Below are 19,857 nucleotides of genomic sequence, written 5' to 3'. Positions count from 1 at the left end.
ATTGATTCTTGAAACTCTTATAATTGCTTTTCTCCCTTTTAGAAGAGTACAGGTTTAAAATATACTTTTTTCTAGCCCTGATTTTTAACTTCTCATTACTGCTTTATCATGTCTGAATTTCATGACTTCACAATGAGAGATGATTGAACGGTTGAGAGTTTAGAAATGAGATACAGAGCATTTCATCTCAAACTTTAATTCAATCAGTGGTGAACAAAAGTTAAATCTAAACAATGCTCAATCTAAACAATGCTCAATAGTAATGTATGAATCCACAGCCCATTGTTTTCTTTTTATTGTTCAGAGGCCAATTATCCAGTTTGTGTATTATTCAGGCTTTTCAATTCTCATATTCTATTGCCCCCCCTTTTTCTGCCGTTCCAGTATTTATTATTACCTGCTCTAAAGAGGAAACATGAAACTTTAAAACACAAACCAGTTTGACTTTGCTACATACCAGTACCAGCCATAAAATAACTAATAAAGGGATGGAAGATCATTCACAAATGACAATTATCCATTCTCCTAGCGTGGATAACTGAAAACTAGCAGCAGTGTATCAGCTTATCTTAAATCAGTTTATCCTCATCAGTCAAGCACACACTCTGCTACTGCTGCGTCGCTTCAGTCGTGTCCGACCCAGTGCGACCCCACAGACGGCAGCCCGCCAGGCTCCCCTGTCCCTGGGATTCTCCAGGCGAGATCACTGGAGTGGGTTGCCATTTCCTTCTCCAAGCACACATTCTAGCCATCTCCAAATGAGAAATGAAAATTCAATCTAAGAATCCCTAACAGTAAGATACACTGTAACTATGAAAAGAAGTAAGGAACAATAAAAGAAGTAATTAAATGCCAATAATGTTTAATATAGTCAATGGAAGAAAAAACAGGGGCTATACTGCCATACAATAATATACAAAAAAATTTTTTAAACACTTTAATAGAACCCAAAGATTCAAGTCTAAAGTTAAGAGTTTAAGAGAGATCCTTCTTTACTGATACACACACAATAGTAAGATTTCATATCATTTGTTAGAGAAATGCCAAAATCAATTATATGTGGTTCTTATTTCAAGATTGTAAAACTCAGTGATTGTTTAGAAATGTACTAAAGAAATATAAGACATCAGCTGTAAGACATACTATTATTTTATGTACTATTAAGGAAAAATGCTGTTAGTTATAAATGAAAGACACCAATTATATGATGTATCCAAATTATAGAGATGTTTCAGTACCAAAAATAGGCTTTTTAGAATCAATGAAATTTAGTAATTATCATATTTATTTATCTTTCCAATATGGCACTTTCCAGTCTAACACATTTCTGATTACCTCTAGCAGGTTTAAAGGACTAAAGAAATAGTCCTTGTTTCTTGGCATGAAAAAAGGGCTGTAATGAACTAAATTATAGCTTTTCTCTACCATGCATTCACTACATGGCAAAAAAACAATCATCTGTATTTTGTAGAGTAGAAGACAATCATGGATAGCTCAGCAATCTCTTTCTTGCCAACTGTGGGTTGAAAGTAAAGCAAAAGTTCACGAAGATTTGTATAAAATAAAGTATTTCCACAAGTAATTCCTATGGCCATCACTTAAGTGCTTATTTAATAGTTCTTATTCAGAAGAATTTATTTTAATTAAATCAAAGGTGCTACAGATTCAAATATAATCTTGAAGGACATTAAAAAAGATAACCCATAAACCTGAACATAAACTTTCCTGTATTCAATATTTACATAACCATAAAGCACTGGAAAAATTAAAATAGAGTATTATTATGACAATGCAGAAGTACCCTTCCACCAAATCCACAAGTACTTTCTAATCATAAAGCAACTAAAATAGTATATAGTTTTTATAATACAGTAAAGTTGAAAAATGCTAATACAATATCAGAAACCAGACAAAAGTAAAAAATAACAAAATGTTCATTTAAAATAAACCTTTGCTTACGTTAATGCTAGAATTACTTGAAGAAAATTAGAGAAGTTTGTAGACAGAAACTTGTAAGAGAAGCTGAAGGCAACTTCAAAGCATTTTCAGGAACCATAGATATTGATGTTGCTGACTCTTTCATGATCTACTCTAGCATCAAAAAATTTTTCCCTTGACTAAGTAACACAAAGTGTCGGACTCAACTGAGCGACTAAGCACAAGCACATGTATTTAATTAACACAATTCTAATATAACATATATAATTCTAATATAAACGTCTATCAAATAGAATAAATATGGAAAAATCCCATAGTTCCCACAGTTATTTGCAAGGGTAAAATCTTTGATAAGCTTTCCCCTCCCCCAAATCATAAAGTTAAACTACATCAAGTTTATAAGTATTAGAATACAAAAAAATCTGTGTGACTTAAATTAGTGGGAAACTACAACACTCTGAGCTCAAATACCTGTGAAGGAACTTCTATTAGAGAAACATCCTTGGCCTCTCTGTCCCACTGAGTAATACATAACTCAGGGTGAAAATCAGGAAACCCACTGTGGTTGTATACCAAAGCTACATCCTTTAATCCAGCTTTTTGCTAGCTGGATTGCTAGCTAGTAATCCAGCTATTAAGCTGATGGGTACATGTCTATGTGTGTGATTCCTGCTTCTAATAATACCAAAGAAAAAATATGCTGAAACAAAAATAGCTTTTAAATTGGAGGTTTTTCCTCTATATATCAAATATATATCATTTTAAACTGCTCATTATGAAGAATTTAAATATATATAAAAGTGAGAACAGTATAACAGAAATCTCTAGTACTCATCACGTCTTCAATAATTATCAATTTATAACCAATAATGTTTCATCTGTACCACAGTCAATACCCGCCCCCCTGCAGATTATTTTGATGCAAATCCCAGTCACCATATTTCATTTCATCAATAAATACTTCAATATATATTTACATCACAACTGAAGTTAACATGTAATTCCTTAACGTCACCACAATGTAATCAAATTTGTCTCACAATGTTTTTTAAGTATATTAGAAGTAAGATCTAGTGAAAAGTGAAAGTTGGACGCTCAGTTGCGTCCAGCTCTTTGCGACCCCACGGAGAATACAGTCCATGAATAAGGCTCATGTACTGCAACTGACTGATATATCTCTAAAGTCTCTCTTATTTTATTGATTCTTTCTTCATATATTTTTTTCCGTGTAATTAAGCATTTGTCTTCAGAGTTCTCACAGTCTGGATTTTGTTAGCTACCTTCTTGTGTTGTCATTTGATATGCATCTGTGTCCTTTGTGTTTCTAGTAAACTGAGACATCTAGAGACTTAATCATAACTTGATAAGACTACTTCATTAGGAGTTTATATACCCAAATACAATTTCTGGCAATCTTGTGTGTTCTGGCAATCTTGTGTGTGTGTGTGTGTGTGTGTGTGTGTGTGTGTGTGTGTGTGTGTGTGTGTGTGTGTGTGTGTGTGTGTGTGTGTGTGTGTGTGTGTGTGTGTGTGTGTGTGTGTGTGTGTGTGTGTGTGTGTGTGTGAGTGATGTTAACAGCTATCAATAAGCATTGCCTAAATCTGTTATTCTATTAGAGATGGCAAAATAATAGTCAAATTCTATGATTCTTCCTAGCTTGAATTCTTCTATAAAGAAAATGTCCTCTCATCAAACATTGCTGATCTCAAGATGGAGTTTGTATAGAAAGGCAGTATAGATCTTGACTTGCAGATACCCCTTCAAGACAGGACTAGCTGCCCAGTTATAAGGAATGTGGTTAATCTGCCTTCAGGTGTTGACTTCAGAGTCCATTTTGGCTTTCAAGCTGAAGTTAAACTATCTCTTTGGAGAAGGAAATGGCAACCCACTCCAGTATTCTTGCCTGGAGAATCCCATGGACAGAGGAGCCTGGCAGGCTATGGTCCATGGGTTCGTAGAGTCGGACGTGACTGAAGCAACTAAGCACGCATTCAAACTATCTCAGCTGGCCCCCAGTCCCAGGTGGGCTGGGGTGGAAGCCAGGAAGGTGGTGGAAGCCAGGGCACATTTCTGGATGACCCTCAGCCAATGTCCAAGCAATGCAGGTTAAACAGTCCTAGTTATTTCCCTAATGCAGGACCATCTGAAGAGCATTCTTTCCTCCAGAGCTCCATACTGGGCTTACAGACTTGGTCAGATCTGCATCACAGCTTGAGATGGCTCCCCTAGTCCAATCCTGCGTCTTCCCTTCTTTTCCTTTCCTTCCCCTTCTTCCCTTTCCTTTCGGATTTCTAGCAATCCTTTTTCATGCTTAACTCCATTTTATTGTCTACTTCCCAGGGAACTGAGGTATTAGAAAGAAACTAAGAATATCTTTAGGAAGATATTCATTTTCTTAAAGATGTAACATATAGTTCACTGTTAGTAAATTATCAAACTGTACTGTTTGTCTAGATCCCTGTGAATGTATAGCTTCACAGTCATCCTAGGGGTACACTCTGTCTCCAGCCTGGCATTTCATGGGTCATCTGATTCTTTTCCAGTCATGATCACCATCCTACATAACCTTGTCTGTTTCCTGGAGAAGCAAGGGATGGTCAAATGAGCAACAGAGAAAACTATTCTTAAAATGTGTTATGAACTCAGTTTAGTTTAATGTGTAAAATGCCAGAGTATTACATGCAATTTTAGCACAGTCCATTTTTTGGAAGACTCTTGCTGAGGCTTAGCCTTCTTTAGTGATCTCCCAATCAATATGACCCTCACTTCATGTTCAAAAAATACTAAAGAAGAAAAGAAAAGGCAGCTGTCTGTTAGGTTATACAGGATTTATTTGGTATCTTCAAAAACCAATCTGAGAAAATTTTCCACTCACTGGTTTTAGCTGAGCCACCGAGAAAACAAGAAAATCCTTCTGCAAAATTCTCAATAAAATGATATTATCTAAAGACCTGAAGCGTGAAACCTGGATTACAACAGTTGACCAAAAATCCAGAATGTGATGTCCATAAAAACTAAATAAAAACGTAAAAGGAATAATGACATAATATTCAAAAACTGGAAAGGTATCTCTGTAATTTGACAATGCATAAATAATGTACATATGTAATGGTAAAGCTATATATGAACTATGTAAACTACTAAGAATGAAAACATTGCACTCTTCTGTTTATAACAGTTAACGTTTGCATATTTTTTATGTATTTCTTGCCAATAATGACTCTTTCAGGTTTTTTTAAGGTACACTACAGAATTAAATTTTTTCAAACAAAAGAGATCAAAAGTTCTTCAGGTCTGCAACTGAGTGAAAAACTTCATACCTAATTACATGCAAATTCTGACATAGTCATGACTTAAAGACAAAGAAGTAAATGTGGTTCATATAGATATGTTCACCTGACTGCAAAAGCCAAAAAAGTTGGCCTTTTTAAAAAATCTATTCTAGACATTTAGATTCACTGTGGTATACAATAAACATGACCACCAATCTCCCTCCCTATATCTACCACCTTCTGCAACAGGATTTAGTTGCTTCTCCCATCAAGAGATGAAGTTCATTTATCAACTTACTGAATTCATGCCAGCTTCTGCCTTGCTTTAACCAATGAAACAGCAGCAAACATACTGGAAATAGACTTGAAGAGTTTTACACTGGGGCTTGCCCTTTTACTAGTATTTATATTCCATTTCTATCGAAATAGCACTCGAGCAACCACATGGAGAGATCCCCGGTCATCCCAGCTGAGACCACTCTAAACCTGCCAACCCCAACCCATCCACCAGGTGACCACATAGGCATACATGAATGTAAACAAGATCAGCTGATCCTGGCACAGACAACAGAACCCATCAAGCTGGGCCTACCCACATGTCACCCCACGAAACAGAGACATAAATTGTGTTTGCTTCTGTTGCTGTTGTTCAGTTGCTCAGTTGTTCTCCAACTTTTGTGACCCCATGGACTGGAGCAAACCTGGCTTCCCTGTCCTTCACTATCTCCCAGAGTTTGCCCAAATTCATGTCCATTGAGTCAGTGATGCCATCCAACCATCTCAACCCCTGCCACCCACTTCTCCTTCTGCCCTCAATCTGTCCCAGCATCTGAGTCTTTTCCAACGAGTTGTCTCTTCCCATCAGGTGGAGCTTCAGCATCAGTCCTTCTAATGAGTACTCAGGGTTGATTCCTTTAAGACTGACTGGCTGGATCTCCTTGCAGTCCAAGGGACTTTCAAGAGTCTTCTCCAACACCACAGTTCAAAAGCATCAATTCTTTGGCACTCAGTCTTCTTTATGGCCCAACTTTCACTCCATACATGACTACAGGAAAAACCATAGCTCTGACCATACGGAGCTTTGCTGGCAAAGTGATGTCTCTGCTTTTTAGCACACTGCCTAGGTTTTTCACAACTTTTCTTCCAAAGAGCATGCGTCTTTTAATTTCATGGCTGCAGTCACTGTTTGGGCTGATATTTGACAATGGCAATAGATAACTCATATTCTCTTCTATAGCTCTGTACTATTGACAAAACATTTACTACATCACTGAATAACTGAAGTATACACAAGTGGTAAAGAACCTGCCTGCCAATGCAGGAGATATAAGAGATGCAGGTTTGATCCCTGGGTCAGAAAGATCCCCTGGAGAAGGGCATGACAACACACTTCAGTATTCTTGCCTGGAGAATCCCATGGACTGAGGAGCCTGGCAGGCTACAGTCCATCGGGTCACAGAGTCAGGCACAACTAAAGTGATTTAGCCCTCACACAAGCACCACACTGGGAAAATGCAATCAAGTATCAGTATCTGTACAATGATCATTACTCTACGAGATGGCCTTTTCTTCAGATTCTTCAAACTATGTAATAAGAATAGTCAAGAAGACATTTTGCAGGATAGCAATCAACATGAAATCTTAAAACCTGAGGAGCATGTGTTCATACAGTAATTTGGCTAGACTTGTCCCTGGTTTCTAAAGGAGAGCTGGGTCCCTCAGACCTCACCTGAGTTTATGCTAATGAGATGCCTCATGGTGGACCCTTAGACAATGTAAGGATGGGGACTGGCCGTGTGGGAAATATGAACCATGTAATCAGGGGTTTGGGACTTTGAGCCATGGGATATCATCCTGACCTCCCAACCTGGGGGCTCAGGGAGGGGACGACAGGTAAAGAAGGACTGGAAATTGAATTCAGTCATGTGGCAAGTAAGTAAAATAATCATTCCCATGTAATAAAACCCCAATAAAAATTCTGGACACCCAAAGTTTGAGGGAGCCTCCTCATTGCTGATACACACTGATACACTGAAAGGGGGATGTGTCCTGAGGACACAGAAACCTTGCATTCAGTATCCCTCTAGACCTTACTCTTTGTATCTCTTCATTTGGCTAGCCCCAACCATATTCTCTGTAATCATATAGATGGCTAACAAACACATGAAAAGATGTTCAACATCACTCATTATCAGAGAAATTCAATTCAAAACCACAATGAGGTACCATCTCAAGCCAGTCAGAATGGCTGCTATCAAAAAGTCTACAAACAATAAATGCTGGAGAGGGTGTAAAGAAAAGGGAACCCTCTTACACTGTTGGTGGGAATGCAAACTAGTACAGCCACTATGGAGAACAGTGTGGAGATTCCTTAAAAAACTGGAAATAGAACTGCCATATGACCCAGCAATCCCACTGCTGGGCATACGCACCGAGGAAAGAGACACGTGCACCCCAATGTTCATGGCAGCGCTGTTTATAATAGCCAGGACATGGAAGCAACCTAGATGTCCATCAGCAGACGAATGGGTAAGGAAGCTGTGGTGCATACACACAATGGAATATTACTCAGCCATTAAAAAGAATGCATTTGAATCAGTTCTAATGAGGTGGATGAAACTGGAGCCTATTGTACAGAGCGAAGTAAGTCAGAAAGAAAAACACTAATATAGTATATTAGTGCATATATATGGAATTTAGAAAGATAGTAACAAATGACCCTATATGTGAGACAGCAAAAGAGACACAGATATTCTCTGTGGGAGAAGGTGAGGGTGGGATGATTTGAGAGAATAGCACTGAAACAAGTATATTACCATATGTGAAATGATCACCAGTCCAAATTTGATGCATGAAACGGGGCACTCAGAGCTGGCACACTGGGATGACCCAGAGGGATGGGATGGGGAGGGAGGTGGGAGGGGGGTTCAGGATGGGGGACACATGTACATCCATGGCGAATTCATGTCAGTGTATGGCAAAATACTACTACAATACTGTAAAGTAATTAGCCTCCAATTAAAATTAATTAATTTTCTAAAAACTGTAATCATAAATATAGTGCTTTCCTGAGTTCTGTTAGTCATTCTAGAGAATTATCAAACCTGAGGGGGGAGTGGGAATTTGTAGCTAATTGGCCAAAAGTGCAGGTAGCCTGGGAACCCCAGAAATTGCAGCTGTGACTGTGGTGAAGGGACTGTTAAACAGGACTGTCCTCTTAACCTTTAAAATTCAACACAACTCCAGATAGTGCCAGAATTGCACTGCACGTGGGACAATCAACTAAACACCAAAGACATAAAAAGAGCAGAGAAGACAAGGTTATAAGACATTAGCAATGATACTGAGAACTGGAAATAATCACAGTGGCAGTCACTCACTGAGTCCAAAATGGATGAAAAATAATAAAGGTGGTATCAAAGACAAGAGAGAAAATTAAGAGATGATAGTGGAATAGTTGATATAGACAAGAGAAGTGGAATTAGGGATTCAGGATGGCATGCAACATGTACAGTTAATAGTTGAGGGAGTCATCCATTCATTTAACAATTATTAGTTACCTGCTACATGTAAGGCACCAAGCCAAGTACTAAAGATACTGTGGAGAATAAGAAAAAAAAAGGTCCCTCACTCTCATCTAGAGAGAAAGATAAATATTATACAGTTACACAATTAATTGTGTAATTGTTATCTGTGATAGAGGCTACACAGGATAAGCATATAGTTGAACAGAGGCTTAATAAAACAGATATACAGATCAATAACAAGCTAAATCTATAGCCCAAGACCTATACACCTTCTCTATTTGTAAATATACTAAACACAACATTATACATGTTAGCAAGGAAGTATAGAGTAAGGTACATTTTCCCATGCACCTAGTCAATTAATCTATGACAAAGGATGCAAGACTACACAATGTTGGAAAGACAGTCCCTTCAACAAATGGTGCTGGGGAAACTGGACAGCCACATGTAAAAGAATGTGATTAGATCATTTCTTGGCTCCACACACAAAAATAAGTGCAAAATGGATTAAAGACCTAAATGTAAGATCGGACATTATAAAACTCTTAGAGGAAAACATAGGTAGAACACTCTCTGACATAAATCACAGCAAAATCATTTTTAACCCATCTCTCAGAATAATGGAAATAAAAGCAAAAATAAACAAGTGGGACCTACTTAAACTCAAGAGCTTTTGCACAGCAATGAAACAATAAACAAAACAAAAAAACAACCCACAGACTGAGAAAGAATATTTGCCAATGATGTGACTGATAGGAGATCGGTCTCCAAAATTTACAAACAGCTTAAGACACTTAATAGCATCAAAACAAACGACCCACTGAAAAAATGGGCAGAAGACCTGAACAGACATTTCTCTAAAGAGAACATACAGATGGCCCATAAGCACATGAAAAGATGTTCAAAACTGCTAGTTATTAGAGGAATGCAAATCAAAACTACAATGATATCACCTCACACTGGTCAGAATGGCCATCATCAAAAAACCTACCAACAACAAACGCTGGAGAGGAAGTGGTGAGAAGGGAACCCTCCTGCAATGCTGGTGGGATTGTAAATTGGTATAGGCCATTATGGAGAACAGTATGGAGGTTCCTTACAAAACTAGAAACGGAACTACCAAGTGACCCTACATCCCACTCCTGGGCATTTTCCAAAGACAAACATGGCCTGAAAAGATACATGCACCCCAATGTCCATTGCAGCACTGTGTACAGTGGCCAAGACAGGGAAACAAGGTCAATGTGCACCGACAGCGGAGTGGGTAAATAAATCAGAATGCACAGATGTGTGTACACATACATATCCACACACAGAGAGCGAGAAGCATGGGGAGTATTACTCAGCTATTAAAAAGCATGGAATAAGGCCACTGCAGCAACATGGATGGACCTGGAGAGCGTCACACTGAGTGAGGTAAGTATGAAGAGAAGGGGAAATATTGTATGACATCCCTTACATGTGGAATCTAAAAAGAAATGACACAAATAAACTTATAAAACAGAAAGAGACTCACAGACTTAGAAAATGAACTCATGGTTGCTGGGGGCAAGGGATAGTTAAGGACTTTGGGAAGGTCATGTACACACTGCTATATTTAAAATGGATAACCACCAAAACCTACTGAATAGCACGTGGAACTCTGCTCAATGTTATGTACCAGTCAGGATGGAAGGGCGTGTGGGACATGGATATGTATGGCTCAGTCCCTTCAGTGTTCACCTGAAACTGTCACAGCATTGCTAACTAGCTATAACCCAGTACTAAATGCTTCTGGTGTTAAAACAGAAAGAAAGAAAAGAATAAGGTACATTTTGAATAACAAAAAATTCAGATTAAATACTTTCCTAATCTTCCACTGAAAATAGTACATTCCTGGGAGGTACCTGATATTTAAACATTTTGTGTGTATGTGATATGCATGCGTGTGTGTGTGTGTGTGTGTGTGTGTGTGCACTCACTCATGCCTGACTCCGTGACCCCCTGCACTGTAGACCACCAGGCTTCTCTGTCCATGGAATTTTCCAGGCAAGAATACCGGCCATTTCCTTCTCCAGGGGATCTTCCCGACCCAGGGATCAAACCCACACCTCCTGTGTCTCCTGCAGTGGCAGGTGAACTGTTTACCACTGTCCACCTGGGTTGGTTCTCAAATTTAGATTCACCTTAACATACAGTTAAAACTCCCACCAACATTTTAAAGCCATATATTTCCTTTAAACTAAGAGTATTTGTTGAGTATTCAAAACAAGAAGGAAATGGCAACCCACTCCCGTATCCTTGCCTGGAGAATCCCAGGGACGGAGGAGCCTGGCGGGCTGCCGCCTATGGGGTCGCACAGAGTCGGACACGACTGAAGCGACTTAGCAGCAGCAGCAGCAAAAACAGTAACAGAAAAGAAACCCCAAACCTTGAACAAGCAAAAATAACCATCAAATCACCAGAAATGGCCCTAACTTCTGAGCAAAAAGACTTCAGACACATATTTCATCAAGCCACTGAGGTCAATTTCTACTAAATGCTATTACTGATCAGTTCCAAAATTTTTAGAAAAGCTGGATTAATTTGGAAGTTGTTTTTAATATAAAATTCCCAAAACTCTTTTCAAACAGTAGTCAGTTGGATAACCAGAGCTGCTTACCTGTAGTCATCTAACCGTACCAGATACCGTACAATGTCATGATGAGCTTTCAGTACAAGCAGCTCAGTGTAGGGGTTCTGGGTTTGTTCTTCACCTATTGTCTGTAAAGGAGATTTCTTGTAATGGGGGAAACAGAAAAAAACAAAATGATTTATGGTAAAAGATCATGTTGGAATAAAACTATATGGTATACACCTAAGAACACAAGATTTTAGAAACTGTAATATATGATATCCTAATACTATATATTATTTCCCCTAATATTAAGTAACTGCCAATTTAACATAAAACATTTCTTTTAGCACAAATCCACATCATAAATTTAAATCTTTTCAGGTCAAAATAAATTTTAAAAGATGCATTTTGTTTTATGGAAATTATACCTCAATAAACCTGATCTAAAAAACTAACAGGCCAAACCAACACAATATTTTTAAATGAATGTTTCTCCAAATGTGGCAGAAATACAACTCGAAGTCAAAGGGGTAAAATACAACATAGACTGAAACAGTGCCTACCCCATTACAGGCACTCGGCCCGTGTACTGAATGAACAAAGGGCAAGTGAAATAATTCATAGTCAATGCATTCAATAAATTCAACTTTGGACAATATTGATAAATTGGTAAATTTACACGGTATGATGCTTAGTCCTAAGACCTACACACCTTCATTTCTATTTGAAAATATATGAGTGGCAGTCCATATGCCAGACACTGTATAAAGGCACATATGGCTTATAACTCACTGAATAATTCTGTAAAGTAGATCTTACCAACTCCATTTCTATAGTCAACTCCAGTACTATTTCATGATAAAACTTGTTTCCTTAACCTCTAAATTGTAGCTTCTCAAAGTTGACAATACTGACATTTTGGACCAGGTAATTCTTTTGTTGAGGACTTTCCTGTGCATTTCAAGATGCTGAACATCATTCCTGGCTTCTACACACTAAATGTCAATAGAAATCCAACCTCTCCCCAAACCCCTCAATACTGACAAATAAAAATGTCTCTGGACATTGCCAAATGTCCTCTAAGGGGCAAAACCATCCCAGTAGGCAAACACTGCTTAAACTAGAAGCCTAGATACTAAGTTCTTACATAATGAATGGAAAATCACTGGTTCGGATAATGTACAAATTCACAGCAGTCATAAAACACAAGTACTTTTACACGAAATATACAATTTAACACTCATTAATGTTTAAAAAAAAAAATCCACTCAAAGCAGTAATTTTTTCATTTATCCCATTGCCCTTCTAGCAGTGGTTCTGATGAGAAAAAGCAAATGCAAGAAGTTTGAAAACTGTATACTACTTCCTCCAAATGAAAACTTGCTAAACAGGGCAGAATTAGTTAATCAAATTCTATGATTAAAAAATAATTGGGTTAATAAGGAACTGTCATATATATCACACATGAACTAGTCAATTTCCCACAATTCTTCCACAATCTTTAGAATTTAAGTCTATCCGTAAAAAACCTAATTTTAAATAAGAAATACTTTTTAAGACAACGATAATAAGCCTCAACTGCAAAGATATGAGGAAGTTAAAACGGAGAAGACTGCTTACAATGCAAGTCTTCCTTAACAATCAAAAATATTCCCTATAAAACAAGAGAAAATTCAACATGAATCCTAGTCTTGAATAGCATTTGAAATAAATTTCAGACCTCAATACTTTCCAGGTTCCAAGATTACTTTATTCTCAACATTAAGTCTATTCGGCTATTCAGGCCCATGAAGAAAGTGTGACTATGGAACTCAAAATAGATAATTCGAATATAATTTTTAACTTTTAAGCAAATTATTGATTTTTTAAAAAATCACATCTTTTTTGGTTTCACAGAATTAATGAAATTAACTTCATATTCCCTGAGCACGCATCAGTTGATGTTGGGAAGTGACAAAATATCAAACAAACCAAAAGTGTAAATCCGCAGTCACACGACTTACTCTCTACCAAACTGAATGCTTTTTATTTAGAATGAGACTGCTTTAAGCAGGCAGAAGACTAGTTGGGCGTCCTTGATTACGTCGTCGGACTCCATCAGTTTCCGTCTCCACATCTCCTAGAAGCGGGGTCTACTCTCAGGGAAAGGGCCCCCCGCCCCCGCTGACCTCGCCCTCGGAACCCGCAGGCCCCGCCTCCGCCGGGTCTCCCACGTCCGGACGCGAGCCGGGTCAGACAGCGCCACAGTTCAGGCAGGCTAGGCCGCTGCGGCGGCAGGCAGGGTCCACCCGGGGATTTACCTCGGCCAGTCCCTGGGGTTCTCGGCCTCCCCCGATCAGCCATCGCAACATCCGGGCAGCGACGGCGTCCCGCGGGTCCCAGCCCAGGTCAACCCCAACTCCGCGCAAGCCCGGCCTCTTCCTGGTCCCCGGATAGCAGCACAGCGCACCTTCTGATACCTGCCGGCTCAGGTCTGCCCGAAAGACCCGTGAGCGCGAAGCGGAGCCCACCCCAGAGGGAAGACTTTTGTCCCCAAAGAGCTACCGTACCCAGCTGCTAGAAGTTTGCTTTAGGGTAGCCAGAAGAGCAGCAGCCCAAAGCTAGGGTGTCCGCGGAGGGTCAGAGGCATGCGCTACAGCCAGTGAGCACGCGCGGGGCGTCGCCCGGTTTGCCCGCCCAGATTGGGTCGTTGGCGCGGTCCCTAGTGGACGTGCGTGGCGCTGCAGCTGGAGCCAGCAGAGCAAGTTCGTGCTGAGAAGAAATACTACCCTCCTTTTTCAGATGGCTTGTGCATCTTTACCTTGGCTTGGGGATCAAGAAAACTTTCCCTCTCCCCGCGGTTTCCTAAAGAGCTGCCTGGAGAAGCTGTACTTTCCTAAGCTTTCATCTGGACTAATCCAGTGGCATATGCGTACACCAGAATCTAAGGAATACTCTTCTGATCTAGAAAGCACTGGTCCAGATTCCTCCCTTGCTTTCTTTTAGTGCAGCTCAGAAAGAATCTTCTAAGAGTATACTATAGAAACCTCAGGAAAGCAGAAAGAGTGGGAAGTACTAAGCCTTCATCTCTCCACCTAGACAACAACTGTACTTGACAGAACCTGTTTGAACTATTCAATAGACTCAGAATCAGAGTCTTCTCCAACACCACAGTTCAAAAGCATCCATTCTTTGCCTCTCAGCTTTCTTTATGGTCCAACTCTCACATGCATACATGACCACCGGAAAAACCATAGCTTTGACTAGACGAACCTTTGTTGGCAAAGTAATGTCTCTGTTTTTTAATATGCTGTCTAGGTTGGTCACAGCTGTGCTTCCAAGGAGCAAGCGTCTTTTAATTTCATGGCTGCAGTCACCATCTGCAGTGATCCTGGAGCCCTGTCACTGTTTCCATTGTTTCCCCATCTATCTGCCGTGAAGTGATGGGACCGGATGCCATGATCTTAGTTTTTTGAATGTTGAGTTTCAAGCCAGCTTTTTCACTCTCCTCTTTCACTTTCATCAAAATTAAAGTGAAATAGTAACTATTCACATGAGTTATTTTAGGACAAGAGGTCCGGGTAAGGAACATGGAACTAACAAGCCACCACCAACTAGAAGAGTTTGGGAAAGGTCAAAAGGAGACATGCCCTACTGACCTCCCAGGATCCTCTTCACTGGCATTCATCTTTGTTGAGCAATGAGTGTGCCACCAGGAAGGACCCTAGGTCCTAATGATTGGCCAGAGACATCCCAGAAACTAATCCCATCACCAGAAAACCAGGGACCCCAAGCCACATGGCAGAGCAGTCCTCCTGGGTTCCTTTATCCTCCTGCTCTCCACAAGGCACCCCTTCCCAATAAAGTCTCTTGCTTTCTCAGCACATATGTCTCCTCGGACAATTCATTTCTGAGTGTCAGACAAGAGTCCACTCTTGGGCCCTAGAAGTGGTCCCCCTTTCAGCAATAACTATCTGATAAAGAGTGTAAATTCAGAATATAAACTTTCAAAACATAATAGAGGTCCAACTTAGGGTAAGATAGATTAAACACACAACTCTTTCTTTCCAAGCGAACACTACAAAACCTGGATAGTGCAGCTGTATGAGAATCAAAAAAGAATTCAAACCACCACCAACTCAGTATTTCTTTTTCCTCCAGTAACCCATGGACAGAGGGGCCTGGCAGGCTACAGTCCATGGGGCTGCAAAGAGTCAGGCACAACTTAGCAATTAAATAACAACAACTGCTTTCCCAGCCTATATCCAGTGCAGCCTCAAATCTAGAAGTAAGCACAGTGACATAGACAGAGAAAAATGCAGGGAAAGTCCTCTATTTATGGCTATAACAGTCAGAAGAGGAATCTTTAAAGTTCAGAGAAATTTGGAGCATCTGATTTCTAATCAGACATCTAAAAGAAAGATCACCAAAGAACCAGAAAACACTAAAAACATAGTGGGAAGAGGAAACACCACAGGGAATTTTATATTAACTTCTGAGGTCACTCCTCTCATGGTTCTAACTAGCATACCAAAGACACTGAGAACTTAGCTAACATAAAATTTCACTCAGACCCAAGGCTAATTACTGGGTGGTACAAAGAGGACAAATTCAAATACCACTGCTAACACTTTAAAACTGAACCAAGATTGGAAGCACAGTCACAGAAGGTTGGAACTAGCCAGGTTAATCGCTTACTAAAATAAAAATACCAAAGTTCTCAAGAGGACTTAAAACAGATTCTTCGTGTAATACATACAAAGGTGTGAAATACAATCTGAAATTACTTGGCATATGAAGAAATACAAAACCCTCAACTCACATGGGAAAATATAATTAAAGATGCCAATGACAAGATGATACAAATGTTGGAATTATCTGACATGACTTTAAAGTAAAGTCATGTCAGATGACTGCTCAAATGGCAACTGTGACACTCTTGAAACAAATGTTAAAATGGAAAGTAAGCCATCAGCAAGGGCTTCCCAGGTGGCCCAGTGGTAGAGACTCAGCCTGCCAACAATGCAGGAGAGGATCCCTGGGTTGGGAAGATCCCCTGAAGAAGGAAATGGCAACCCACTCCAGTATTCTTGCCTGGAAAATCTCATGGACAAAGCCTGATAGGGTACACCCCATGGGGTCACAAAATGGTCAGACACCACTTAGTAACTAAACAACAACAAAAGTATCAGTAAAGAAATACAATATATAAAATGGAAGAACCAAATGGAAATTTCAGAATTAAAAAAACAGTAATCAAAATTTAAAACTCATTGGATGAACTGAAAAGCAGAAGAGAGAAAAAAGTCAGGGTACTTGAATGCATAAAATCAATAAACCAAAATTTGGGGGTTTTAAAAGATCACTAAAATATCAATCCCAAAGAAGGGCAATGCCAAAGAATGTTCAAACTACCCCACAGCTGGATTCATTTCACATGCTAGCAAGGTAATGCTCAAAATCCTTCAAGCTAGGCTTCAACTGTACATGAACCGAGAAATTCTAAATGTACAAGCTGGATTTAGAAAAGGCAGAGGAACCAGAGATCAAATTGTCAACATTTGTTTCATCATAGAAAAAGCAAAGGAATTCCAGAAAAACATCTACTTCTGCTTCATTGACTATGCTAAAGCCTTTGGCTGTGTGGGTCATAACAAAATGTGGAAAACAAAGAGACAGGAATACCAGACTATCCTACCTATCTCCTGAGAAACCTGTATGTAGATCAAGAAGCAACAGTTAGAACCTTGCTTGGAACAACTGACTGGTTCAAAATTGAGAAGGGAGTACAAAGTTTATTTAACTTATGCAGAGTACATCATGTGAAATGCTGGGCTGGATGAAGCAGAAGCTGGAACCAAGACTGCCAGGAGAAATATCAACAACCTCAGATATGCAGATGATACCACTCTAATGGCAGAAACTAAAGAGCCTCTTTATGAGGGTGAAAGAGGAGAGTGAAAAATCCTGCTTAAAAACTAAGATCATGGCATCCGGCCCCATCACTTCATTGGGAATAGAGGGGGAAGAAGTGGAAGAAGTAACAGATTTCCTCTTCTTGGGCTCCAAAATCACTGTGGATGGTGACTGCAGTCATGAAATTAGAAGACGATTGCTTCTTGGAAGGAAAGCTATGACAAACCTAGACAGCGTATTAAAAAGCAAAGATATCACTTTGCTGACAAAAGGTCTGTAGAGTCAAAGCTATGATCTTTCTAGCAGTCATAACGGATGTGAGACTTAGACCATAAAGGAGGCAGAATGCCGAAGAATTGACACCTTTGAACTGTGGTGCTGGAGAAGATTCTTGAGAGTCTCTTAGACAGCAAGGAAATCAAACCAGTCCATCTTAAAGGAAATCAACCCTGAATACTCACTGGAAGGACTGATCCAAATTGATGCTGAAGCTGAAGCTCCAATACTTTGGCCACCTGATGCAAACAGCCAACTCATTGGAAAAGACCCTGATGCTGGGAAAGATTGAAGGCAGAAGGAGAAGAGGGTAGCAGAAGATGAGATGGCTGGATGGCATCACCGACTCAATGGACATGAACTTGGGCAAACTCTGGAAGATGGTGAGGGACAGAAAGGCCTGGCGTGCTGTAGTCCATGGGGTCGCAAAGAGTCAGACACAACTTGGCGACTGAACAACAACAAATTGGATAGTCTGGAATAAAAAGGAAAAGTCCTAAAAACATACAACCTACCAAGACTGAATCATGAAGAAGCAGAAAATATGAACAGTCCAATAAGTAAAGAGAATTAGTAATCAAAAAAACTTTCGAACAAAGAAAAGCCCAGAACCAAATCCTACCAGGGTCAAAGAAGAATTGATAGTGGAACTTCTCTGATGGTCTAGTGGTTAAGAATCCGCCTTCCAATGCAGGAGATCCAGGTTTGACCCTGGTCAGGGCACTAGGGTCCCCCATGCTGCTGGTAACTACTGTGCCCATGCACCTCAACTAGAGCACCCATGCACTCTTCAATCTGTCTGACAAAACCAGAGAGAAGCGTTAAGACCCTGTGTGCTACAACTAAAATCCAACACGGTCAAAAGAAAGAAAGAAAAAAGGAAAGAATTGATAGCCATCCTTTTCAAACTCTTCCAAAAAACTAAAGAGAAAAACTCCCTAACTCATTTTATGAGACCAGGATTACCCTGACACCAAAGCCAGATACAGTCATTGCAAGAAAACTTCAGTCCTGCATCCCTGAGCACCAGAGATGTAAACGTTCTCATCAAAATATTAACAAATTCAACAGCACAATAAAAGAAACATACACCATGATCAAGTGGGAATTTTTCTAAGAATGGTTCAACATTCATAAATCAATAAATGTGATATGCCACATTAATAGAATGAATGATAAAAAGCATACAATCATCTCAATAGATGCAGAAAAGCACTTGACATAATTCAACATTCTTTCATGATAAAAACTCTCAACAGTATTACAAAGTCCTAGCCAGAGCAACTAGGTAAGAAAAAAATAAAAGACATCCAAATTGGAAAGAAAAATAAAACTGTCAATACTCACAGACAACATGAAAACCCTAAAGACTCCACCAAAAATTATTAGAAATTATCATGAATACAGTCAAGCTGTAGGAAACAAAATCAATACACAAAAATCTGTTGTGTTTCTCTATACTTAACAATGAGTTAGCATAAAGAGAAGTTAAGAAACAATCCTACTTACAATCATAACAAAAAGAATAAAATACTTAGTGATAAAATTTACCCAAAGAGGTGAAAAACCAATATACTGAAAACTATATGAGTAAAAGAAACTGAAGACAAAAGTAAATGGAAAAACATTCTGTGCTCGTGGTTTGGAAGAATTAACATTGTTAAAAAGCGTCCACATTACCTAAAGCAATCTATAGATGCAATGCAATTCCTATAAAATCCTAAAGACATTTTTCACAGAAATAGAATAAAAAATTATAAAATGTATATGGAACCACAAAAGGCTCTGAATAGCCAAAGTAATCCTGAAATAAAGAGCAAAGCTGAGGTAACATATGCCTTGATTTGCATTTAAATTTCCTTCCCTGGTGGTCCAGTGGCTAAGACTCCATGCTCCCAATCCAGCGGGCCAGAGTTTGATTCCTGGTCAGGGAACTAGATCCCACATGCCGCAACTAAGACCTGGTGCAGCCAAATAAATAAGTTAATATTTTTTAAAGCAAAAATAAACAAACGGGATCTAATCAAAGGTGTAAGCTTTTTCACAGCAAAGGAATCATACAAACAAAACTGAAAGGACAACCTATGGGAGAAAATATTTGCAAATGATGCAACTGACAAGGTATAAATATCCAAAATAAACAAATAGCTCTTACAACTCAATATCAGAAATAAATATATAACCCAATCAAAAAATAGGCAGAAGCCCCAAGTAGACATTTCTCCAAAGAAGGCATTCCTGTTGTTTTTCAGTCATTAAGTCGAGTCTGACTGCAACCCCATGGACTGTAGCACACCAGGCTTCCCTGTCCCAAACTATCTCCCAGACTTTGCTCAAACTCATGTTCACTGAA

The 19,857-nt window shown here is 39.3% G+C and overlaps 1 protein-coding gene across 1 annotated transcript in view; it reads right to left on the bottom strand.

The window, feature by feature from the left end:
• WDR41 (WD repeat domain 41) overlaps positions 1-13,977 on the bottom strand; it is a 43,768-nt gene extending 29,791 nt beyond the window's left edge. Inside the window, exons 1-2 of the mRNA XM_043919994.1 lie at positions 13,634-13,977; positions 11,379-11,494 (exon numbers count right to left, since the gene is read on the bottom strand). Of these exons, the coding sequence (XP_043775929.1) occupies positions 11,379-11,494; positions 13,634-13,684 (167 nt within the window). The 5' untranslated portion in view covers positions 13,685-13,977. The remainder of the gene's footprint in view (positions 1-11,378; positions 11,495-13,633) is intronic.
• Between the last annotated feature and the right edge of the window lie 5,880 nt (positions 13,978-19,857).

The sequence above is a fragment of the Cervus elaphus genome, chromosome 12, assembly GCF_910594005.1.
Source record: "Cervus elaphus chromosome 12, mCerEla1.1, whole genome shotgun sequence".
Lineage (NCBI taxonomy): Eukaryota > Metazoa > Chordata > Mammalia > Artiodactyla > Cervidae > Cervus > Cervus elaphus.
The sequence above is the reverse complement of the archived record's forward strand: the minus strand, read 5'-3'. Positions and strand labels throughout refer to the sequence as shown.